We start from the raw sequence: 27,423 nt of genomic DNA on the forward strand, positions 1-27,423 counted from the left end.
AGTGGTCCTAACCTTATTTTTATGCTAGGTTAGGCCACAATATGTTTGTGTAAATTTCCATTTAACTTGTGATAACTTCAGTCACAATGTGTTTGTATATATTTGAATTACTTGTTTTATTTGTATTAATGATGGAATTGAGTGTACCTACCCTTATTTTTATGCTAGGGTAGGACACATGTATGTATATATTATTGTACTTATATGTTCTAATTAAGTAAATTCAAACATTTCCTTATTTTGCATGCATATTTATGATTTTTGTTACTACCATTTAAGTACTTTAAGTTTACTAACATTCTGTTATTGATTACTGTAATAAGTTAGTTTAAGTACTTATTTTGTATGCTGTATTTGATTTACTTATATTATATCCATCATTTTAATATGTTTTTCATTTTTCCCTTTTCCATCTTGTCTGTTTCTCTGGTACTCTTTCATAGGCCGACACGAGCTGAGCCCAGAAAAGGGATTTTGACCCGGTCAACAAAAAGGGAAAATTTTCTATTTCTGGGTGATTGGCTCGTGTCGCCCTATGAAACCCATCCCTTTTATGGTTTGTTTTCCCCCCCTTGCAGGACAAGATGTATTTATGTTTTAATTAAGGATGACCGCTAGGGGCGCTGCTGTCCGTGGCGTCCTCTAGTAGTAGTAGTAGAGGCTGCATCGCCCGTTGGTATCAGCTCTCTCTTAGGGGGATTCTGATAGGGAAGTTCTAATTGGTGTTTGTCTCGTGGTAGTGTTCCACACTCGCCCCACTATATCATAACCGACACTTCTTTTTAAGAGTGAGCGAGTCAGTCTTACTGACATTTTCTTAATTTTGTTTTTTCTCTGGTAATTTTAGGATAATTTTACCTAGAAGATGATATTAAGGATTACTTTCATAGGGCGACACGAGCCAATCACCCAGAAATAGATTTTTTCCTTCGTCAAAATCTTTTGTATGTCGACGTAAAATACGTCCAGTCGGCACCCGAGAGACAAAAAATGTCGACGTAAAATACGTCCAGTCGGCGTTTAAGGGTTAAATGAGTGCAAATTTAGCTTTGGATGTGTCGATTTATAAATGTTCATGTTTTTATGTTTAAAATGTGTATGAAAATATATTACGTATAGGTATTTTTATTTCTGTACATAAATATGATACAAAGGCAGCTTTTGAAACTGCCCTTCACGTTATCAAATATGATGTTTTTTCATGTTCATTCTTGTAAGCCGCCGCCTGCCGCTCTTTTGAAAATATCGAGTTAAAAATAGTACAAATTTAGCAATCGATGTGTCGATTTCATAAATGTTCAAGCTTTAATGTTTAAAATGTGTATGCCAATTTATTATGTATAGGGTATTTTTAATTCTACGCAGAAATATGATACTAAGGCAGCTTTTGAAACTGCCATTCACGTTATCAAATATGATGCTTTATCATGTTCATTCTTGTAAGCAGCTGCCTGCCGCTCTTCCGAAAGTAAAGCGTTAAAAAGAATGCAAATTTAGCGATCGATGTGTTGATTCTATAAATGTTCATGCTCTTTTGTTTAAAATGTGTATGAAAATGTATTACGTATAGAGTATTTTTATTTTTGTACATAAATATGATACAAATTAAGGCAGCCTTTGTAACTACGTTCCATGTTGTCAGAGGATGTTTTTTCATGTTTGTTCTTGTCCGCCACGGTTTCGAAAAATGCATGGTGTATTTTATTAATTATGCATTTTACCATAAATCCTGTAAAAAGTTTTACATTATTTCACTGTATCCAAAAATATTGTATGTATTCTCATATTATTGTATTATGAAATACTTCGGCAAATCTAAGCTAGTATTCCACGGAGCAGCCAATGTTTTGGTTTCAAATCAGCTGATGGTGAACACGAGTTTGTTTCGCTATATTTAACGCAATTCAGAGCAAATTTTCTTGCTTCAAGTTGGCATTAATGAATATCTAGATACTTGACTTATATGAGACAAGGTTATTTGTCCTTTTTTTTTTTCTTTTTTAACAGATTACATTGGCAGCATGTTTATTGCGTAAAAAAATTATGATTCCATTCGCAATTTTCCTTTATAACATCATAATACGAACTTTGCGTTATTTATCGTATATCGGCATGAAACCAACAGGAAAATGTGTTCTTTCAAGCCCAGTAGTTTTGATTAAAATTATTTTATCTCGATTTTATCTACAGTTGTGTTTGATGGCATACGTTTACTGGAGTTGTATCTTTGTTGCCGATGCATGATAATAGTCATTAGCAGCGTGAACAGTTTTCTCAGCTTCAGTTATAACTAGGTTAAATTTTAACAGTATATTTCCCGATTGATCTTTGATCTATAGCGAATAAAGTTATTACATTAAGATATCTTCTCAGTTCTATTCTACATAACGTCATTTATAACAACTACAGTAATAGTGTACTATAGTACGGTGATTGAAATACAAGCCAAAAGGATGTTATCGAATTCGGTTTTACTTAAAAAAAAAAAAAAAAAAAAAAAAAAAAAAAAAAAAAAAAAGTTTCACGTTTGGTTGTTCATGGCTGTACTCGTTTATGCAACTACAGTGGACCCCCCGTATTCGCGTTCTGCAGATTCGCGGACTCACACATTCGCGGATTTCTCTCAGGAACGTTTCCCTGCATTATTCGCGGAAAAGTCGCGCATTCGCGGTATTTTTCTATGGTAAATATCCACAAATTCCTGGTTTTTTTGATGAATTTCATCATAAAATGCACTTTTTGTGATAAAACTATTAAAAAAACCAAGTATGAAAATTTTTAGTGGGTTTTTCTTGAGTTTTAACTAACAAAATAGGCTGTTTTTAGCATTTTTATAGGGGTTCCAAACATTAGCGGGTTCTAACTATTCACGGGGGGTCTGGTACGCATCCCCCGCGATTACGGGGGGACCACTGAAATATAACGTTAAAACCATACTTTCATCATTCTCTTTTGCTGTTTTTGAACTTATGTAACTAGAAGATGGGATACAGTTAGGCTATTGTAATTTGGTCTCTCATAAAATCGGATTTTCATAAGACGAATTATCGTATCTTGAACACTACAGCTACCTGTACACTGTATAACACCTTATTATATCTTTACATACTCTAGACACCCAAAGGATTAAAGCTAGGCTTTTTTCATTTACAGTATTTATAATACTATAATGTACTGTACAGTAAATTCTATAGATCTATACTGCATAAATATAATTTTACTTATTGCGCCATCGCAGGATTAAGGTGCCGTTTGACTGGTCTAGGGCGCTGTTAACGGGTCTAGAATTTCGAAAGAAGGTGTGCGGCAGCCGTAGGCTTTAAAATCGCTTAGCATCGAAAATCACTTGGCGTCGGCGGCCAGGAACGAAACCCCTGCCGCTAACCGAGGGCCGCCTGTAATCACAAATGTTCTTCATTATCTTGTACAATTAACTGTTGAGTGTCTTCCAGCAGTTGAAAACGAGTTTACTTTAGGCTTAGGGCTCACTTTGTCTAAAAACAAAATATATCTATTGAGTGTATGTGAGTTAAGTTAGAAGTAGTAAGTAGTTGGAACCCCTATACGAACACTGAAAACAGCCTATTTTGGTAATTAAAACTCAAGAAAAACCCACCAAAAATTATTATACTTGGTTTTTTAAAAGTTTTATCACATAAAGTGCATTTTATGATGAAATTTATTCTAAAAAAAAAAAAAACGGGAATTTGTGGATATTTCTCATAGAAAAATACCGCGAATATGTGAGTTTTCCACGAATAATGCGGGGAAACGTTCCTGAGAAAAATCCGCGAATCTGTAGAACGTGAATACGGGGGTCCACTGTATTATGGTTTCACTAATGTGATTTAAACTTCAAGGTATTTCTGTTTTATAGGTAATTTCAAATGTATGTTATACGTACATAACTAAGGAACCGCTTCCTAAAGTAACTTAATATATTATTTTTCATAATGAGGCAAGTAGAACCTGAGAGATGATGAAAAGGAGCACTATATTTAGGTTTTATTGTAAGTGTAATCATAAGAAACTTTCGCAATATGTTTTGAAGGAATTTACACTTATTTTATACCATCATAATCCTTCATTTTTTCACAATGTATGTCTAACCTTGCCATACAGAAGTTGATGATTGGGCTTCATTATTATGGCTGTAGATAAATAAAGTTCACATTCTTAATAAAGGTACATAAAAGTAAAGCACAAATTAATGTTTTCTGAAAATTATGAATGCTGATGTGATATGCTACAAATCAAAAATTCCTCAGAGTGCTGGGAATGATCCCAGGCAGTGTTCAATTAACCCTTAAACGCCGAGCCAGTATTTCCGAAAGTGTCTCCTGTATGCTGGCAGGGTTCGGGAGTGAGCGCCGAAGCAGAAAAAAAAGTTTTTTTCAAAAAATCACAGCATGCTTAGTTTTCAAGATTAAGAGTTCATTTTTGGCTCTTTTTTTGTCATTGCCTGAAGTTTAGTATACAACCATCAGAAATAAAAAAAAAAATATCTATCATATATAAATATTGGAATATATGAATGCAAAAAAAATTTCATATATAATTGTATACAAATTGCGGTGTGAGCAAAACGGTTGAAGCAAATGAGTTAATTTTTTGTTGTTGTATTGTACACTAAATTGTGATCATTTTGGTATATAACAAATTGTAAAACAATCAAAGCAACAGAGAAAATATCACAATATGATGCATGAATTCATAACACGCGGACGTAATAAAAAGCAGTTTTCAAAAATTCACCATAAATTGAAATATTGTGCTATACTTCCCGTTTGTTACAAAATGAAGGTAATTGTTTTAGTATTACTAGACTGTAAGTGTTGTGGCTTACAATTGCAGTTTTTGACCATTTCGGTTAAATTAAAATTGACCAAAGGTCGAATTTTTTCTATTTATCGTGATTTATATGAAAATATTTCAAAACTGATAAAAGCTACAACCATAAGTTATTTTTTGTTGTATTGTACATGAAATTGTACACATTTTCATATATAAAACTTTATGCAATGGCTAATATAAAACGGTGCAAACATTACGACAATCGGATGAAAAAATTTCTGATTTTTTTGGCAGAGTTACCGCTCAAAAATTCACAATAAATCAAAATATTGTGCTAGAGACTTCCAATTTGTTGCAAAATGAAGGTAAATGATTGAATATTACTAGAATGTAAGAGTTTTAGCTTACAATTGCGTTTTTCTACCATTTCGGTTGAGTCAAAGTTGACCGAAGGTTGAAATTTTGGCACTCATCGTTATTTATATGAAAATATTTCAAAACTGATAAAAGCTACAACCATGGGTTGTTTATCGTTGTATTCCACATGAAATTGCACACATTTTCATATGTAAAACTCTATGTAACGGCTAATATAAAACGGTGCAAAAGTTACGACAGTGACGAAATAATCTCTGAGATATGTCGCTGATGCTTTTTAGTGCGAGAAGAAAGAAATACCCGCATGCATGCCTGGGTAATGCTTGTAAACAAAACAACAGCTTGATCTGTGAACTCCCAGCATCCCTCAAGGCATGTGATTCAAAAGTTTTCACCAAGTAGGCCTATAACTATTTTTCCGCTAATATTTTTTTAAAAAATTTAGTGTCGACATATTTTACGTCAATTAAGCACCCGACAGACAATTTTTGTTGACGTAAAATACGTCCAATAGGCGTTTAAGGGTTAATCTTTTACTTTGAGTTGTATATCATTATTTTATTCCAGGTTTTGATAAAGTTAATATGCCTTAATAAGGTGGGATTAGGTCTGTACTCTAGGTTTCAGCAGCAGCAGATGACATGCAATAGCTTAAATTGAAGTATATTATAATGCATTTTTGTATGGTGCAAATATTCCATATATTTTCACATTCCTTGCCAAAAGTATAGTGTAAAAATATTGCTGTCATATATCTTGAATAAGCAAATTATACTGTGATCAGTGATTGATAATGAAAGGGAGATAAAGGGGGAGCAAACCCATTCAAGAAATCTTAGGCACACACCAATATTAAGTGAGGTCTTGCATTACTGTGGAATTCCTTTTGAATATGTACAACTGATTGAAAGTATGTATCCATGAATTAAGCACGTAACACTTGAAGAGTTAATGTTTTGATGAGTCTTGTCAATTTAATTTGCAGTGAATAAGGGGTGCCAAAAGGGAATGTTATTTCACATTTGCTCTTTGCTCTTCCTATAGGTGGTATATATAATGAAAATGTGGTAAGAGTGGAGTAATGATAGAAAGCTGATGGACATTTGTTATGTTAATTATGGTATTTTAATCATTAGAACTCTTACAAGATTTACAAAACTTTCTTAATAGAATGCTTCAAGAATCTAGGGAGATCGGACTTGAAATAAATCTTTATAAAAGAGCAGAAGTAATGAAAGAGATCATGAAGAAGGAATAAAATTAAATTACTACATGGAGAAGAATGAATTAGGTCAAATCTTTCAAATATTAGTACACTATACTATAGCATAACATTGCAAAGCATAATCTGCTTGAAATGCAACTTGTACAGTACGAGATGTTCGTGAAATCATGTTTTGAGGATAAAATTTTAGGGGTCACATGATGTACAAGATTGGAAAATTTAGGGGTCATATGATTTACAAGATTGGATGATACAATAGTTGTATATATGATTGTTAATGTTATTTTGATGTTTATATTTTGGATTTACAGAACATTTTTGTTGGAAATAGAATGTGCTATTGTAGTTATGGTGCAAGCTTCAGCTCTGACTTCTGAAAATATTTACACACCAAAATGCAACTGACCCCAAGGATATTGGATAAGGAATTATGAACTTATACCTTAAAGGATAGTTCATAGAAAAGAGAATTGTAAATAATTCTGATATTCATTTTAGGGATAAAATACAGATATGCTTTTCCAGAGACTTCAGCTTAATAGACAAGAGATGGTTAGTATTTATTTTCATAAACTCTTGTAATTTTATTTAGATTAAGAGTTAAAAGGAAATTCATTTGAATTTCTTTGAATATTAATAGTGATTTACTGGTTTTGCAGCTTTTAATGTGTGGTATTGAAGAATATAGTATAGCAGATTTCAAGGCCAACCATGTGGTTAATGGCTCATCACCTGAATTTCGGAGAGTACTGTACTGGTTCTGGACAGCTGTTTCAAATTTCACAGGTAAATTGGTAGCAGTTATTTTTTCAGTAACCATTAAGTGTTAGTAATTTTTTATAGATTGATAATATGAATAAAGCCAGTTTTTAGCAGTGCACAAGCTGTAAAAAGTGATGAATGTTATTTTAGTCTTATGTCAGTGTACAGTGGAACCTCGACATCCGAAAGTCCCAACTTACGAAAAATTCAAGTTACGAAAGCAAAGACGAAGATTTTTTTGCCTCTGCATACGAAAATAATTTAGGTTATGAAAGTGTGTTACTGTAAAGTCCCGAGATTCGCCCGGAGCACGGAGAACAATTTTAAAACTTGCTCGCCGCCAACTGAGTAGACTCGCCACCATCCTCCCGCTCTCCCATTGGTTCTTGATGCTAGTCACTGCCATAAGATCCTGCTCTCCTATTGGTCAGCATCATGCCTCTATGTAAGGCGTTCCTTGACCATTTTTTGCGGCAGCGTTATCGTAAACACTGGAATTCATTCCTTCACATATACGTATTTCGTTTGTTAACGTAAATTCGTGTTAGTGATTTCACTTTCGTTGTACTGTAAGTTACTTTACCATGTTGTGTGTGAACTTAATTACTTACGTTATTAGCCATTGGTCCCAAGAATGTTGCTGAAGTTCACGGAAAGAAGAGGATAGAGAACGAAGATGGAGATAATCAAGAAGTCTTAATGTTTACTACCATTTGTTAACGTGTTTCGTAAAGTTTAGTGTTAATGTTTTCTGCCATTTTTTAATGTGTTTCGTAAAGTTAAGTGTTCATGTTTTCTGCCATTTGTCCTCCTCCTGTGTTGCCACTTTCGGAGATTGCCTCACTCGAAAGGTAAGGTTAGGTTCCACATTTTACTACATATGTACGTACATGTACATAAAGTATTTCTTGTACCATGTACACTAATACACTTTATTTACAGGTACTACGTACTACAATAAAGGTTATGTTAGGTATTGAATGGTCCAAATTGATGAATTTCATTGATTATTGGTCAATTTAGCTTTATTATAAAATTTACTGTTGTTTTTCGAACAAATTAGGCAATTTACATGTACTAAAATGTGGTTCAAGATACGAAAAAATCAGGTTAAAAGGCTGCTTCGGAACGGATTAATTTCGTATCCTGAGGTACTACTGTATTTGAAAAAAGGAAGTGGTTTAATGAAACAAAATAAATACCAGGTGTGCAAGGATTTTTTTCTGTATTCATACCGTATACAAAATGGGATGTACTTTACAAGTTAGCATTTTTGTATATTCATATGCTTAGAACTTTAGTTCATTCTATTTGAATTGTTTCTCAAAATATTCACAAGCTTTCATTGCCATTACTTAAGGAGAATCTTTAAGAAATATATGGAAGTCATGAATTGGGCAGAGCCACATTCCATTATACCTTTATATAAGTAGAAAAATAATTGTTTGGATATGTATCCTTAAAAGATTGGAAAAGTGCAAGTAATAAAAACTTACAAGACCTCTTTTATGCAGCTGTATATGTTGAATGTGACTTATATCTATTCAGAAATTCACAGCTGGGAAGATAGTTCCCAATACTCATCTCAGAAAATAGAGGGCTAGAAATGAGCTTTGGTGTATAGAGAGAGAGATGTGAAGATGAAAAGCATGTTGGAGACAGTATACATGCATGCCATGAACATTTTCTTCCAATCAAGCCTTTCTTTCAGTGTATCTCTCGTGTATAGTCTTCTTTTATAAACTTCTTTGTTTGTACGTATAAGTAATTTCAGTTACGGAAAAATTGGAAAAAATGGGTAGTAATTTATTTTAGTTGGAAATCTTGGTATGTATTGGAAAAAGAGGATAGTTTTATAAGGCAAACAATAAGTAGAAGTAGTAATATAAATCTTGATCTCTAATTTTGGTTTTGTTATTTTTATCTAATTCTAACAGAAGAAGAAATGGCACGTTTGTTGCAGTTCACAACTGGTTGCTCAAGATTACCACCTGGTGGTTTTGCCCAACTTTCTCCCCATTTCCAAATATCTGCTTCACATACATTCAATACTTTGCCAACTGCACATACTTGGTAAGTATGCAAAACTTAAATTTCATTTTGCTATTCAGTTACTTTATATAATTATACATTTACAGTTCAGTTTGTAAATTTTGTTATTACTAAAGTTTTACCAATGCCAATTCTACTCAACTTGAAAATTTAGTTCATTGGTACCTTTTTCATAGTGTTCAGTATAATTTCTCTTAAGTAGCTATCATGAATCTGGTCATTTGCTAAATTATGTCAAAAATCAAGAAAAAAAATTGTCAGAATAAAAAATTACAACTGCTCCATTCATACACAAAATCCCTTGTAAATTATAATTTTCATGAGAATCAATATTCTTTAAATATACAGTAACAAATAATATGGCATACATATACATGTACTGTATTGTATTGACAAGCATAATACAGTATGTACATACAATAAAAATAAAGGAAGGAAATACTGTTAAAACTTTACATATGAGTAAGCACAGGACTTAGTTGATTAATTTATTTTATGGAGGGAACAGTAATACTGCCCAGTCACTCTTGGTACACACAACTTGGAAATAACATGTAAGATATTTAATGAGGTAAAACTTTTGCTTAAGACAAATTTGAATAACGCACCAAAAAACTGTGCGTGGAAGCTGGCTACTCAAACAGCTCCCCAGCATCACTCATTTACTTTGTCACGTTAGCTCTCACTTTTCAGACGTATCCATTTGCTGTGAAATTGTAATTTTCTTACTGTTTTCCGTCTTTAGTGGTACTATTTATTTAACAATTAGTGGAAAGCAACCAGGTGTTATGAAAATAGTGCCACACATTCCAGAAAATCAGTTTTTATGGAAATTTAGTTGGAACTATTGATCCTGGTGAGAGAATGCTCATATTAAGCTGCTTTAGACTTTATTGAAAGCATTTTTTGCATAATTCAGGACAATAGTAGAAAAATTAAAGTATGTGTAAAAGCTGTTATTCCTTTAGGTGCTACAAAAACAACTTACGTAGTTCTGTTATTGCGTAAATGGAGAAAATACTTCTCTATATGGATTCAGAGTCAAAATGAGAATTAAGTTAACCCTTTAACGCCGATTGGACGTATTAAACGTCTATATAAATTGTCTGTTGGGTGCCGATTGGACGTATGGTACGTCGATATAAAATAGTTTTTTTTAAGAAATTCGCAGAAATATAGTTATAGGCCAACTAGGTGAAAACTTTTGAATCACGCACCTTGGGGGCTGCTGAGAGCTCACGGATCAAGGCGTTGTTTTGTTTACAATCGTTACCCAGGCGCGCAAGCGCGAATTTCTTTCTTCTCGCACTAAAAAGCATCAGCGACACATCTCAGAAATTATTTTGTCACTTTGACATAATTTTTGCACCATTTTATATAAGCCGTTACATGGAGTATTATATATGAAAATGTGTGCAATTTCATGTAGAATACAACAAAAAACAACTCATGGTTGTAGCTTTTATCAGTTTTGAAATATTTTCATATAAATAACGATAAGTTCCAAAATTTCAACCTTCGGTCAACTTTGACTCTACTGAAATGGTCGAAAAAGGCAATTGTAAGCTAAAACTCTTACATTCTAGTAATATTCAATCATTTACCTTTATTTTGCAACAAATTGGAAGTCTCTAGCACAATATTTTGATTTCTGGTGAATTTATGAAAAAAAAAAACATTTTCCTTACATCCGCGCTGTAACTTCCAAAAAAAATCAGACATTTTTTTGTCTGATTGTCGTAATGTTTGCACCATTTTAAATTAGCTGTTACATTGAGTATTATATATGAAAATGTGTGCAATGTCATGTAGAATACAACGAAAAACAACACATGGTTGTAGCTTTTATCAGTTTTGAAATATTTTCATATAAATAACGATAAGTGCCAAAATTTCAACCATCGGTCAACTTTGACCAGACTGAAATGGTAAAAAAATGCAATTGTAAGCTAAAACTATTAAATTCTGGTAATATTAAATCATTTACCTTTATTTTGCAACAAATTGGAAGCCTCTAACACAATATTTCGATTTATGGTGAATTTATGAAATAAACTTTTTCTTCACATCTGCGCAGTAACTCTCCCAAAAAAGGGATTTTGACGTAAGGAAAAATCTATTTCTGGGCGATTGGTTCGTGTCGCCAGCGAAATATCCTTTAATCCATTATTTCTAAGGTAAATGTACTAACACATACCAGAGAATAAATAAAATAAAGAAAAGGTCAGTACAACTGACTCGCTCACCCTCCAAGAGGGTGTCGGTATGAACACTATGGCGAGTGAGACCACTACCACGAACCGCTTGCCAATAGAAATCTCCCACTACAAAATCCCCACAAGAGGGGAGCCGACCCACAGAGTGGGCAGCAACTACTACTACTCCATCCCATGCTGCCGACTGCTGCGCCTCTGGTGGCCATCCTGAAGTTAGCAGACAATCTTGAGCGATGGGATGGGCAGGGCGGGATTTCGCTGGCGACACGAACCAATCGCCCAGAAATAGATTTTTCCTTACGTCAAAATCCCTTTTCTGGGCTCAGTTCGTGTCGCTGCGCGAAATCGTACCAGAGAAATAGCACAAGATTGTAAAGAATAAAATCAAATAGACAAAAAGGGTCTCAAATAAAAGATAACTAAAATAAAGAAATATAATTGCAATAAATATACATATACACAATGATACAAAAATAGAAATATTACTTAAATTTAACTTAATGCTAATAATATCTTAAAATTAACTTAAATAACATATACAGGGCTTACATGGAATATATGTTGAAATCAGTATCTGTGTATAGATATTATGTACAAAGAACTCAAAGCAATTATAACAATAACTTGAATAGAACAAACTTCAATAATAACATAAAAGGGAATGTATATGACTTAATATACAAAACCCGTAACCATTGTAAATACGATGTGTCCCCTAGCATAAAAATAAGGGGATCACATCAAAGAGATCATTATATACAATCAATTGTGAGTGACCCTAGCAAAAAAATAAGGGGCACCCACTATACCATCATAAGAGCAGCTAAGACTCAAGGTAAACGTAGATGAACATGGCAGGTATAGACGAACTGTTGGGTGAGATAGGTAGAAAGGAGGACTGGATCTTCTACTAAAGATTAAGCAGAGTCGGGGGAAACTATGTTACCCGCCGCAACTGCTGAAAATTTCAGAGCTTCCAAGGACTTTAAGTAATGACGCTTAAATACTGTCGGCGATTTCCATCCAGTATATTTTTTCAACTCATCGAAATTCATATGTTGGAAATAGTTAATTGAGGTGGCTACTGCCCTGACATCATGTGCTTTAGGGAAGGAGTCAGGATTGGCTTGCTTAATAAAGTACAGGATCTGCTGCCTGATGCCTTTAATAGATAAAGTACCACCTTTTTCTCTCTTAAAGAGAGGACCCGATGAGGATGAGGAGGTCCTGGACAGAAAGGCTCGTAAGGTCGATACTGGGCAAAGAGAAATATCTTGTGGAAGGGGTACAACCTTCCATGGTTCCCACCTCATCAAAGGATCTTCATTCTTTGCTATAAAACTACGTTCCGGAGAAAGTAGCACTTCCCCTGTGGGAAGAAATTCAACATGATCCGGATCCCTGGATAATGCCGACAGTTCTGAAATTCTAGCTCCTGAAGCCAAGCTTAATAAAAATAGAGTTTTTCTTAAGAGCATTATAAATGAACAAGTGTCATTATCAGTTTCTGAAGCCAGCTTTAGAACATCATTTAAGAACCATGATACTGACGTAGGCCTTACAGAAGGTCTAAGTCTAGCACAAGCCTTGGGAATAGACGAGAAGTAGGAGTCTGTCAAGTCTATGCTGAAACCAAATTGAAAAATCTTTTTCAAGGCTGACTTGTTTGTCGTAATAGTGCTAGCTGCTAAGCCTTTTTCAAATAAAGACCTGAAAAAGGATATAGCTGAATTGATTGTCATGATTCTAATATCTGATTCTCTCAGGAAGGTTGCTAACTTTTTGACTGCAGCATTATACTGTCTCAAAGTTGAATCTCTTTTATCAGATTCCAAGAAGAGAATATTTTGAGGATCAATATTCGCATCTCTTTTAGCTGCAAACTTCATGAAATCCATAAAGTTAGGGTTTTGAGAATTCCTGAGGAAGCGAACACAGTCTTCGTTTGTACTGACTGGGAGAGCCTGGGATTGGGAATTCGAAGAGGACGAAGACCCAGTTCCAGAATTAGAGGGTACCAATTGCTCTTCGGCCAGTCTGGGGCTACTAGAGCCACTTGACCCTTGAATGTCCTGAGTTTGTTCAGCACCTTCAGGAGAAGATTCACTGGAGGGAAGACATAAATCTTCTCCCAGTTGTTCCAGTCTAGGGCCAGGGCGTCCGTGGCATAGGCCAGAGGGTCCAGGTTGGGGGCCACATAACATGGGAGTTTGTGGTTCGCTTGGGATGCGAAGAGATCCACTTGTAGACCTGGAACTCTCTGAAGAATCCACTGGAACGAACTGTTGTCCAGTGACCATTCCGACTCCAGAGGAACTGATCGGATAGAGCATCTGCTATGACGTTTCTCACTCCAGCTATATGGGTGGAGGAGAGGTGCCAACTGAACTTGTCCGCCAGGGAGAAGATGGCTACCATGACATGATTTAGATGACGTGATTTGGAGCCTCCCCTGTTTATACAATGGACTACCACTGCGCTGTCTAAGACTAGCTTTATGTGGGAGTTCTTTGGCGGACGTAACCTTTTTAGAGTCAAGAACACCGCCATTGCTTCCAGTACGTTTATGTGAAGCTGACGGAACTGGGGTGACCAGGTTCCTTGAACCTTCTTGAACTGAGAATATCCTCCCCAACCGCTTAACGAAGCGTCTGTGTGGATGGTAATTCCCGGAGGAGGAAACTGAAGGGGTACTGATATTGACAAGTTCTTGACTTTTGCCCAAGGGCGTAGACGATTCCGTAGAATCTGAGGGACTGAGGATAATTTGTCCCTGGACCTGACATTTGCTCGTGAGCGCCAGATTCTGGTTAGGTCTTTCAGTTTGGCTTTCATCAAGATGTTTGTCACTGATGCAAACTGGAGTGAACCCAGAATCCTTTCCTGGGTTCTCCTTGAAGCAAGTTTGTGTCCTAGAAATTGCTTTACTGACTTCGCTATTTCTTTCCTCTTGGCTGATGGAATCGACAGAGTATGGGAGGATAGATTCCATTGAATGCCCAGCCACTGAAAGTTTGACTCCGGAGTGAGTCTTGATTTGGTCCTGTTTATCTTGAAGCCTAGATATTCCAGGAACCGGATTACTTTCAGTGTTGCTTTGTGGCATTCCTCGACTGTTGGAGCCCAAATTAGCCAATCGTCGAGATACGCTACTACCATAATCCCTTGCGATCTTAGTTGTTGGACGACCACTTCCGCCAACTTCGTGAACACCCTGGGTGCTACGTTGAGACCGAAGGGAACTACCTTGAAGGAGAATGCCTGATCTCCTATCTTGAAGCCCAGATACGGGCGAAAGTGTCTTGCAATAGGGATATGATAGAATGCCCAGCCACTGAAAGTTTGACTCCGGAGTGAGTCTTGATTTGGTCCTGTTTATCTTGAAGCCTAGATATTCCAGGAACCGGATTACTTTCAGTGTTGCTTTGTGGCATTCCTCGACTGTTGGAGCCCAAATTAGCCAATCGTCGAGATACGCTACTACCATAATCCCTTGCGATCTTAGTTGTTGGACGACCACTTCCGCCAACTTCGTGAACACCCTGGGTGCTACGTTGAGACCGAAGGGAACTACCTTGAAGGAGAATGCCTGATCTCCTATCTTGAAGCCCAGATACGGGCGAAAGTGTCTTGCAATAGGGATATGATAGTATGCGTCTGTAAGATCGATAGAGGTGGTGACGGCCCCACGGGGAAGTAAGGTCCGCACCTGCGAGATGGTGAGCATCTTGAACTTGTCGCAGCGAATGGCCAAGTTTAAGCGGGACAAGTCTAAGATTACCCTTCTTTTTTGTGAGCCTTTCTTTGGAACGCTGAACAAGCGCCCTTGAAACTTTAATCTGTTGACTCTCGCTATTGCTCCTTTCTGAAGGAGGTCCTCCGCATACTCCGTCAATTCTTTGGATGGAAGTTGGCGGAAAGGTCTGGGTGGGGGCGGATTCGCCACCCAACTCCAACCCAGGCCTTTCGACACAATGCTTTGTGCCCATTTGCTGAATCCCCACCGGTGGCGGAAGAGAAACAGCCTCCCTCCTACCTGGAAGTCCTCATTGATGTTGGTAGCCTCCGCAGCCTCCCCTGAAGTGTTTTCCTCTATTAAGGGACCCTCCCGATCCTCTCTGACGAAAGGATCGCTTACCTCTGCCTCCCTTACCCGATGCGGTCATACTTCTGAAAGGCCTGGCCTTCGAACTTTGGTTGAAGGCTGGGGAGACAGCGTAAGAGGTGGAAGGTTGAGGCTGGGGGGAAATCACATAAATAGGCTGTGATTGAGCCTTGGAGGTAGAGGGTTGGGCTGCCTGCACCAACGGAACAGCCGAAACAGGCTGGGTAAACCGTTGCTGTTTCATAAATTTTTTTGTCCGATTGTCATAATCTTTGCACCATTTTAAATTAGCCGTTACATAAAGTTTTATATATGCAAATGTGGGCAATTTCATGTACAATAAAACTAAAAACAACCCGTGGTTGTAGCTTTTATCAGTTTTGAAATATTTTCATATAAATAACAATAAATAGAAAAAATTTGTCCTTCAGTCAACCTTAACTGGTCGAAAACTGCAATTGTAAGCTACAACGCTTACAGTCTAGTAATACTAAAACAATTACCTTCATTTTGCAACAAACGGAAAGTCTCTAGCACAATATTTCGATTTATGGTGAATTTCTTAAAACTGCTTTTTTTTTTTTATTACATCCGTGCTTTACGAATTCATGCATCATTTTGTGATAATATTTTCTCTGTGTTGCCTCGATCGTTTTACAATGTGTTATATACCAAAATGATCGCAATTTAGTGTACAATACAACAAAAAAAAATTAAATTGTCAGCTTTAACCGTTTTGCTCACAGCGCGATTTGTATACAATCATATATGAAATTTTTTTTCACGCTGTCATATGTCCCGATATTTATATATGATAATGATATTTTTTCATCTCTGATGGTTGCATACTAAACTTCAGGCAATGACAAAGAAAGGAGCAAAAAATGAACTCTTAATCTTAAAAACTAAGCGTGCTGTGATTTTCTGAAAAAAACATTTTTTCCGCTTCGGCGCTCACTCGCGAACGCCACTGGCATACGGGAGACTAATTTTAAAATACCGCTTCGGCGTTTAAGGGTTAATGTAAGCGTAGAGCAAATACAGAGATTAACTTAGCCTTTATGAAAACCTGAAAATTAAAGAGGAGGGAAATTTTAAACCTTTCCTTGCAACTTTGGGATGGTTCACAAACTTTAAGGCTTTTTATTATTTTCATAATAAAATTGTCATTGGAAAGAGTGCTTTTACTGACTGAGAAGCCGCTGCATCATACCCTGCAATCTTGCAGACAGCCATTGAGTAGTGGGGTCATGAAGTCAGGTGGATATTCTAGTTTGATGAGAATGGCCTTAATTTGGACAGAATACCTAACAGGACCTACATCTCAGTTGAAGAGAAGACAGCACTGGGATTCAAGGCATTCAAGGATTGAAGAATGTTATTTAGAATTAACATGGCAAGAAATAAACTGAAACCTCTGGCAGTATATCACACTCTTAACTTAAGGCCTTGAAGGGGATCCAGTGAAGTTACCTGCCTATTTAATGGTATGCAAATGCAGGATTACATAAACTGCAAGGTGCAACATGAGTTATAAAAATACTTCATCTCAGAGGGCATCCCTGTAATATCCTCATAGTCCTTGACAATGCTTTTAGCCATCCACCTCACCTTGATCTTTGCTCCAACATCATGATAGTGTTCTTGCCTCCCAACATACAACCCTCATTCAACCACTGGATCAACTTGTCTTGAAGTCCTTCAAATGTAAGTACTTGAAGACATGCTTCAATGATCCCCATAAGAAGATAGAAGACTCTAGGATGCAGCCTGTGAAGAAATAATGGCGGGGACATCAATTTTGGGGATGTCTTAATTTCATTGAGGAGTCTTGGCAGGATGTGTCAGTGCAGTGTTTGTTGTCATGGGAGAACTTTTGCCATGTCAGAGCATTTGTTCAAGAGGCTCTTGAACTACTGGAAGCAAATCTTCTGAACCCAACATGGATTGGAGCAATATCATGTAGCAAAAGGTTTTATCAGTTGTTGAATGGTATGAAGACTTGCTACAAGACTGGGAACACCTGTCATAAAAATTTAATCATCTTCAGAAGACAAAGAGTATGATGTGGATGGTTCTTTTCCACATAATTCAGCCTAACATGCCATATTACACATGCATTTTTATGTATAGTAAACACTGGGCTTCTAATATTTACAGCACAGTTTTTGTAGAAAATCATTGTAGAATAATATTTTAGTTATGTTGTTGTTTGGAATTTTGTATAGTGCATGCTGACTTTTCATATGTTAGTAGAGTTTTTACATGATTTTATTTAATTTGACTTCTGCATGTGTTTGTCTGTCTGTCTGCTTAGGTCAAAACTTGTAACCTGTTTGACCTGTTCTCTTCATTCAATGGACTTGAAATTTTGTATGGTTAATCAATTCCAGTGACAATACAACCTTAAATGATCAGTAGGTCAGTAGTGACATTTAATGACCCTACAGTGACCTCTCCCACTAGCTCAGGATGTGTTTGAAACTTCTGATTTTTCACAATTTCTCTGACTTAGTAATAACTACAGATTTGTTCATACGCGAACAAGCCTTCGGTCCTAACAATAGGATCATTTCTAGTGCCTAGCTGGATCCGGTTAAAAAAAAACTAATGAAAGCAAGGAATCTTGTGATATCTGGTAATGCATGCGCAGATCAGGTGAAGGATGGTCGAAGATCATTCACCTATGATCGCACATTAGTCTTTCTTTTGACCGCCTGGGCGAGAGTTGTGTTAACCTCACTTGGCCTTTTCCCGGTTCATTGCCCGTTTCATTTCTCTTTAGTATGTGTGTGTGTTTGGCTGGTATTATGGCTGCTTCTGCTCCTTTTCGGCATCAGCGTATGTGCCCCAGAGTTCCAGGTTTTCTGTGTTCTCGTTTTTTTGCTTCGGCAGCGACCGACCCTCACATCACATGCAGTAGGTGTTGTTCTAATTTTTGTACTATTACAAATCCTTGCACTTGTACTATTACAAATCCTTGCACGGAATGCCGGGCATGACCTAAAGAGCAGTGGAGGTCATTTTATGGCAAGAAAGAACATCAGAGGGTTTCGACTCTTCCTACTTGGGAAGGTTTTGCACCTATTCCCAATGTTTCATCTCCTGCAGTAGTCAACCCTCATAGTAGCGTTGTCCCTGCGTCTCCTTCCATTTCTTCCATTGATTCATCGATGGAAGTATCGGGAGGCCGCCAGGCTATTGTTTGTAATGTAGTCCCTTCTTCCTCGGGAGTTTATTTGGTTCCTGAGAAGGTTGAGGCTTTTTCATCAATCTCTTCTCTTCCAGAGTCAGAGGTGTCCAAAATGGCAGCGATTTGGAAGACGCTCGAGCTAGGGGGTACCCCGTCCTTGGAGGGGTTGCTAGCGCATTTTATGGAGGCTTGCACCCCCCCTTCCCCTGTCTGGCCAGGCCATCCCCCTTCCTCCCGGCCTCATCTTCATGGGTAGCAGCAGTCAGCCATCTTGTATTGCTCCGCCAGTGTCTGCCGCCGCTTCGAGTCGGAGTGACGCTGTGGCGTCAGCCCCGTTGATGATATCACAGGGTCTGTCTTGTTTATTCCTCCGCCAGTGGCATCTCTTTCCCCCTCGCATGATGACGTCTCTCCCAGTCGTCTCCTCTGATCCGCCTTTCTCAGCTGTGATGTCATCACTGCCGCCCAGTTTGCTACATCTCCCTTCCTTGTCATCCGAGCCTTCTCTGGCACATCAGTCTGAGGTCATATGCCAGCCAGTGCTTCAGAGGTTGGACTCTGTATTGGATGTGAAGTTGGCTGCCTTATCGGTTGGGAGGACTGATAGGAAACATGTTGCTTCATCCCCGCCTCCTGAGAAGAGTGCGCATAAGAAACTAGTTCTGTCTCCCTCTCCCTCTTCCCCCTCTACGCCCCTTTGGCGTATCAAGCATTGGAAGGCTAAGGACTTGCCCTTCCTTCGCCTTCGAGGGAGGAGCAACGCGGACGTGTTCCCGAGAGTGCTGTTGTTTCGGGCAGTGTTACTGGTGTGCGTTCTGCAGGAGATGCTTCGTCCTCTGCCTCGAATCTCGGGCGTGTTACCCCCCCCCCCCCACCCCCACCCCCCACCCCCAAACCATGCACATCACGAGCGTGTTGGAACCTCCCCTGCCCGTGCACGTGATGTTAGTGCTCCTTCTTCTCCAAGGCCTATTCGCCGCCGTAAGGATCTGAAGGCGCCTGTCAAGAGGTCGAAGGTAGTGAGCGCGGATTTGGTGCAGCTGGAGTGTTTGCCTGCCTCTCTCACTGGTGCTTCCAAGAGGTCGACTCTAAGGGATTCTTCAATGTGAGTGTTCGAGTTTCCCCCCCATCTCACGTAGGTACGACCGCCACGCCCGTGACCATTCATGGACTTGTGAAGTCATCTGTTGAGGTAAGTGATGTTCCTAGTGTTATAGTGGGTTTGTCTCGGAAGCCGACGCATGGACCCAGCCCAGACAGGTTAGTTGGGGTTTCAGGCTATTTGGTTGCTAATCCTTCCATTAATTTTGGTGAAGAAGGTGCCTTAGAAGAGCCTACACATCCTTCTCGTCATTGGTCTCCGTTGCTGGAGCAGGAGGAGGGAGACACACAAGAGAGTTTTTGCCTTCCTTTTCGGAAGTTGTTGATCTCATTCGTGGGTTCAACAATTTGGAAAGTAGGACTTAAGCTCGGTCGTCTTGCTTGGAAGCCTTGGTGGGAGCTACTCAGGACCCCAAATCATCTTTTCAGCTTCCTTTGTTGGGGCACGTTCAGTCATTCTTGCAGAAGGTTAATGCCTCTGTTTCGGACCGGGACGGTTTGCTTTGCTCTAGGGACTCTACCAAACTACTACCCCTGCCTCTCATAAGACATAGGAAGTACTCTGCTACGAGCTCTGCATTTTTGTTGTCACGCCATCTTAACCTAGACGTCATTCGCCTGAAGCTGGGTTTGACTTTGGAACAGGTGAGGTCGGTGGCTCCATCCTTGTCTCCGCAAGATGCCTCAGCACTGGAATCTACGGCGGCTTCCATGCTGCAGACGGTTTCTTGGTTGGACCTCTGGTCTGTCGTTATTGCCAAGATAGCTTCTGACAGGTCCCCTGAAGGGTTGGTGAGTGCCTCCTCGCTTGCCAGTCTGTTGCAGTCCGGGAGCAAGGCGTTTTCATATTTGGTTCATCTCAGTGCCAATTTATGGGCTAATCTTCTTCTGATTAGAAGGGATGCGGCTTTGTTTCTACTTGACAGCAGCTTGAATTTTCAAAATTCGCGGTAGCGATTCTTTTGTTTGTGTAGGTGAGAAGACCCACCCACGTTTGGGTTGGAGAGAGGAAAATCTCACCTAATAGTTGCTGAATTTGTTTTTGCCGCTTGAAACGTTCACACTTTTTGAAGTACGTATTCTGTTATACAGTACGTAAAATCTCAATCTTACGGGATTTGGTTTGCGCTAATTCACAATAGCACAAACTTTTCGTTAGAACCTAACTAATTATCATATGCAAGTTTTTCACAGACAGGCAAATGCAAACTCAACATTTTTGAATCCTTGAGAAACCGTGCTGAAAGTGCTTAATTTTTTATATAATTTATAAGCTTCAAGCTTTTATATGTAAATTAAATAACACTGAATAATAAATATAATTTTTTTCTCTCTCTCTTTCTTACTAAGATGAAAGAATTTTTATGGCACATGTAATGTATGGACTGTTTATTAATATTTTCAAATATTATTATTATAATACAATGATGATATAACTGTAATTATAAAATTTGTATGTGATAGTATTATAAAGAAAAAATAAACCTTTCCATTTCACTCTTTTAAGTAGGTAAGGAGAATTCTCTCTCTCTCTCTCTCTCTCTCTCTCTCTCTCTCTCTCTCTCTCTCTCTCTCTCTCTCTCTCTCTCTCTCTCTCTCTCTCTCTCTCTCTCTCTCTGCCATTTACAGTTCATTCCCATTTTGGGAACATGACTTTCCTTTATATTCCAAGCTTTTCATATTCAAATATAATGGTTTTGTCATGTTAAGTATAATTTTTTGTATATAATTAATCATTATATATGATGACACAAAATAAAATTGAAAATTCTCCATTATTTTTTTACTTATGTTTTCTAAGATTTTTTTTTAATTATCAACCCAAAATAAACATTTTATTTCAATAAGAAAAAAATCATATTTTATTATTTTATTTATTTCTTATAAACCCTGAATACTTCTTCGGTAATAAATCATATCTATTATGATTTTTATTATAATAGTATGACTGTAAATGATTTTGCAAGATGTTCCCAAAATGGGAACGTTGGACACTTAGGTATGCTGGATACCCTGACTTACTCGATATCCTGAATGAACACCATAGGCTTGCTGTCCATGGATAGTAAAAGTTTTTATGGGTAAAATTTTAGTAATTTTTATTCATAATACTATTATCAAAATCATTATCATTTTCTTTTATGGGTGAAGTTTTATTTTTTTTTATTTGTATTATCATCATCATCATCATTATTATTATTATTATTATTACTATTTTTATTGTTATTGTTGTTGTTGTTGTCATCATCACATTATATCATCATTTTTTGTTATATTAGTGTTATATCATCACCATCAGCATCATCATCGTCATGTTGTTTTTATTGTTCTTGTTGTTGTTGTTGTCGTCATCATCACATTATATCATCATTTTTCATTATATTATTGTTATATCATCACCATCCTCATCATCATGTTGTTTTTATTGTTGTTGTTGATGATGATGTTGTCCTCATCATCATTGTTCGTTGTTTTTTATGTTGTTTGTATCAATTTTATTTGAGATGAATCTTTCCTACTTTTAAAGTTAGCTATATCTCCTGTGCTGATTAGGCGAGTCAGCATTCAAACAAAAAATTGAATGGCTACCCGGATGACTGTCTAGTTTACCTGTTCTCCACCAGGTGTGTTTCGAATGTTTTAGCTCCTGTCAGAATTCTCCTTGCTGCCATTGCAGTTAGGTGATTGTTCGTATTCTCTAAAGTTTGGCTGTTTTACACCTGTTTACAGTATTGTAATTTCATTTTCCATGGATATCTTCCACCGGAAGCAAAAGCAATAACATCAGGCTATGTATGAATGATTTTGGTGTAACCAGGATGTTGAAATTGGAAGTTGATCAACAATGGTTTGTACTTGCAAGGGTACAGAGTGTGATCTTGGAACTACTAGATGTGAACAATGTAGGCAATTGCTCTGAGAAATGTGTGCCTGAATATTTCAGATATAGAAAAGACAGGAAACTAATAGATTGCGAAAGCAATTGGTTAGGTCAGGACTTAACCCTGTCAGTTCTATCCTACTTAATGTCCCTTCATCTGCAGCTATCCCTACTCAGACCAGGCATTTTGGTAGCCATGTATGTGAATTGTACATCATTCATGTGGGTTTTTTTTGTTGTCTTCAGAGGCTGTTCTTCATCTTCCTCTGAATTACACTAAAATCTGGTTATGATTAACAATTTTTTATGAAAACTTTTTTTTTCTTTTCTTTTTTTTAATATAAAGCCTTAATCCTAGCCTTCAGTGCCTTCCTCCTTTGCTCTCACATTTCCAGATGGATTTGGCACAGAAGAATGAGAAACTTTGGTGAACAGTAAACTGAACTGGGTGTGTGTAGTGGGACATTTTCTCTTAGAATTCTGAAAGTTATTGTGGTTGGGTCTGTTTTCACATAGAATAAGGCTAATTAATTAAGACTATGGGTTTGAATGAAATATTGTTTTGATTGCTAATTTTGCTAGAACATCCAATCTTTAACTGCTTTGAACCAATTGCCCCATATTTCAAATTAATAAAGAATATATATATAGTACATAAAGAGGTATAATTTTTTTTCTGCTTGCAGTTTCAACCAGCTGTGCTTGCCAGATTATGACAGCTATGAACAATTTGAAAAGGCTTTGTTATTGGCAATCAAGGAAGGTTCTGAAGGATTTGGTATGGTGTAAGTATGTTTATGTAAACAAGTGGCTTTGTAGTGATTTAATTTTTTCTTTTTTTTTATTATTGCACTACTAGGGTACCTTCAGGTATACATATAATTAAGCCAGTATTGCCACTGGTATATGTGAGAAGTGCTAAAAATTCATGTAAAAAATCAGAAAAGACAATAAAATGTATTCACATGTTTACTGGTTAAACTACCCAGTATCCGTCCTGAATTTCTTTGTTGCTGTTGATACGGTTCAGTAATTGTATAACTTTTCAGTAACTTTTTAAGAAAAAAATCATGTGAAATATTTTTTTTAAATTAATATACAAGGAGTAAAATTTTTCATATTCAAATTAACATAAAACAAATGGTCCAGAAATTATAAATTACATATGGACATCAAAGTAGCCAGTCTTTTCTGATTTTCACAGGATTGAGAACATATGCACTATGGTAAATCATATTGTCATGATCTCAGCACCATAATGCAGTAACTATAACCAGACAAAAAAGAGAAGTGTTAAGATCAACTTTATGTACAATGTAAAAATATTTTTCAGATAATTTCTGTTATTTATACACACATTTCAATATTCATACCCTTTCTATGAGTTCACTGACCCAGCTTATCATAGCTTAAGCTTTTCTAATGACATAGTGGTGGAAGATAAATCACATATCTGGAGAAATCAGTTTTATATAAAATACTTTAATCCAAAGTGTAGTTTAGTGCAAGCTGGTATTTCCACAAGAATGTAATTACCTTTCTAATAATTTTTGTTATTGACTTTACCTACTTCAAACATTTCATGAAAAATTATTTTTAAAGTCTGGCCTACTTGCTTATTAAATAATGAAATATTTATTGCCTGCTTCAGGAAACTGTTGAAAACCATTATGTTTGCTTGTCTTTTTAAGAATTTTTTTTAGACTAACTTTAGCATTTAAAGTAAGCCAAAGTGTAAAGTAGAGATTTATATCCCAATTTGTTTTTGAAAAAAATGTATAGAATGAGATATTTGACCCAAGGTCCTAACCTTGAGGGTTATCATAATGAAAGGGTCAGTACATGTATAATCATATTAGGAATAACCATTGAATTATTGCTGTTAATATACTTATATTTGCTAATTACTGTACATTATCTCATTAAAGAGGAAGTTGGTAAAGACAGATATTCAGAAGAGTAGGGTAATTACAAAAAGATGATTAAGCTAAAGTTTGGCTAGGGTTTGTAAAGGAGTCTCAAAGCAGATTGCATAATCAGAAAGATTGTAATTGTTATACTGGTTGAAATGGTTTTTGGTATAAAAAATTGAGATGCATTTGTAAATATTTATTATATTAAGGAAAAAGCTTTCTTTATTAAAGCAAAAACAGTTATGGTTAAACCAATGCCTTATGAACAATAAACCAAAAAACTACAAATGTTAATTCAAATTTTACTGAAAAAGTAGCAGCACCAATGAAAATTCATCCTTGTGCTTTATCTAAGGATGTATATAAATATTGTATGGTCAAGTTGTTTGCTAAATACATATATATATATTTAAATATATATATATATATATATAAAATATATATATATATATATATTATATATACAATATAGATTTATACCATACATATTATATATATTTAAAAAATATATATATGTATATTATATATATATATATATCTATATATATATATATATTATCTATATATATATATATATAATATATAATATATATATATATATATATATATATATATATATATATATATATATATAACAGGAGATCCCCAGTTATCAGTGATCCTGTTTTATGGGGCTTGTCTAGCACCATAAAATCGGTGATTTATGGTGCCATAATGGGCAGAGTTTTGGTTATCAGCTCCCTAAGTAGCCAATAATAAAGTTATGATGCCATAATGACTAACAGAGGTAAAGTGCTATAAGGGTGCTTATGGCACCAATAACAGGTTATCATCTCCATAAGTGCCATTATGGTGCCATAAATCACAGAATCTCTTAATGGCAGTTCTCGCTTATTAGCACACCCCCAGGAATGGAATTATCGCCAATAACTGGACTGCCTGTACGTGTGTGTGTATATGTATATATATATATATATAATATATATATATATATATATATATATATATATATATATATATATAGATATATATATATAGTATATATATGATATATATATATATATATATTATATTATATATATATATATACACATACACATACACATCACCATACATATACATATATATATTCACATACACACACACACACACAGTGCGTTCTCAGCATACGGTGGGTGATCTGTTACAGCACCGTGAGTGCCATTGACTTGATGCTCAACAGTGGTTACAGAGCCATAACTCGATGTCGTATGAAGTTACAGCACTGTAAAGCGCTGTTAATGGCTCTGACAAAGCGTGAAAGATCGAGTCACCATAAGTCATTGGTACTGTAAGTTGAGGACGCACTGTGTATGTACACACACACACACACACATATATATATATATAATATAATATAGATATATATATATAGATAGATATAGACAGAATAAGAGATGTATTATAGAGATATAATATAATATCTAATAGTAAGAGAGAGAATAATATGATATTAGATTACACATATACATATGTAATAGAGAGGAATATATATAGATATATAGATATATAAATATAAATATATACATATACATATACATACATACATACATAAACACACACACACACACACACATATACATGCATACATACATACAAGCAGGCAGTCCCCGCTTATCAGCAGCATCGGTTAACGAGTTTTGGTTTTATGACTCTTGGCTAACAATATTTTAACCAGATTTTCGGCACCAGTAAGTGGTTTATCGGCGTTGGTAGGCAGTTTGTCGGCATCGGTAAGCGATTGTTGGTTGCCATTAAGTGGGTTATCATTACATAAGGCGTCATAGGTACCATTTATTACCATAATTGTCCAGGTAATGACATTTTTTGGTTATCTGCACTCGGCTGGGAACAGAACCCCTCTTGTTAACCGGGGACTGCCTGATATATTATATTATATCTATATATATATGATTATTATTATATATATATATATATATATATATATATATATATATATTTGTCATTCCATATTGGTATTGAAAGCTATCTAGGCTTGACTTCTCATAAATTTGTATTGTTTTGTGACATCTAGTCAGTCTTATGTCTGTTATTTGTGTGTGTGTATTATCATGTTACTTTTGCTTCTTTAGAATTTGGTATTATGTATAGGGGCTATAACTTCAGGCTGGTAACTTGACCATTAACTTTCATCTTAAAATTTCATTTTGACAAATGAGTTGTTTTTTGTGCCATATTAGCTCACATTATATTTGGTATCAATACTAGTGTAGATGAATTGCCAATGTGGTAGTGTCTTGTAATTATTGTTAAAAATTAGCAAATATTATCATGGAACAAGTCGAAAGGCCGTGACTTTGTTTAGCAAGCTTCAACGAAATAGAGAACTGTAATGCTGTAGCTATAAGGCGAAGGAAAGGATATTACCATATAATTATTAATGATAAATGAGTAAAAAACTGCAATATGTGCTTGAGCACATCCTTAAGCAAGGAAAGTTAATATGTAGACTCTGATGCCATGTTCAAAGGCTAATAGAACAGCTTCAGATTTGATTAAGCACCTGATGTAAGGATACTTGAATGTGGCACCTGAAATGACTCAAATGCTACCAATAGGGGCACAGATACTCCAATCAAAGAAAATGTACTAAAAGGAGGGAATGGTGATTGCCCTTAACTACCCAAGATTAGTAGAAGTAATACATTTTCTTCTGATATTTAGTACTGAAATTGTATACATATACAGTTTGTTGTTATTTTTTGGCACAAGTGTATTCACATAATTTGATCGACAAATCTCA

At 36.2% G+C, this 27,423-nt stretch overlaps 1 protein-coding gene across 4 annotated transcripts in view; it reads left to right on the plus strand.

Annotated features, from left to right (window-relative positions):
• LOC135211097 (apoptosis-resistant E3 ubiquitin protein ligase 1-like) overlaps positions 1–24,566 on the plus strand; it is a 572,118-nt gene extending 547,552 nt beyond the window's left edge. For all 4 annotated transcript variants that reach the window (XM_064244179.1, XM_064244178.1, XM_064244180.1 and 1 more), the window contains 3 exons: positions 7,057–7,183; positions 9,097–9,232; positions 23,394–24,566. In XM_064244179.1, the coding sequence (XP_064100249.1) occupies positions 7,057–7,183; positions 9,097–9,232; positions 23,394–23,496 (366 nt within the window). In that variant the 3' untranslated portion in view covers positions 23,497–24,566. The remainder of the gene's footprint in view (positions 1–7,056; positions 7,184–9,096; positions 9,233–23,393) is intronic.
• The last annotated feature ends 2,857 nt before the right edge of the window (positions 24,567–27,423 follow it).

Source organism: Macrobrachium nipponense, chromosome 4 (assembly GCF_015104395.2).
Source record: "Macrobrachium nipponense isolate FS-2020 chromosome 4, ASM1510439v2, whole genome shotgun sequence".
NCBI lineage: Eukaryota > Metazoa > Arthropoda > Malacostraca > Decapoda > Palaemonidae > Macrobrachium > Macrobrachium nipponense.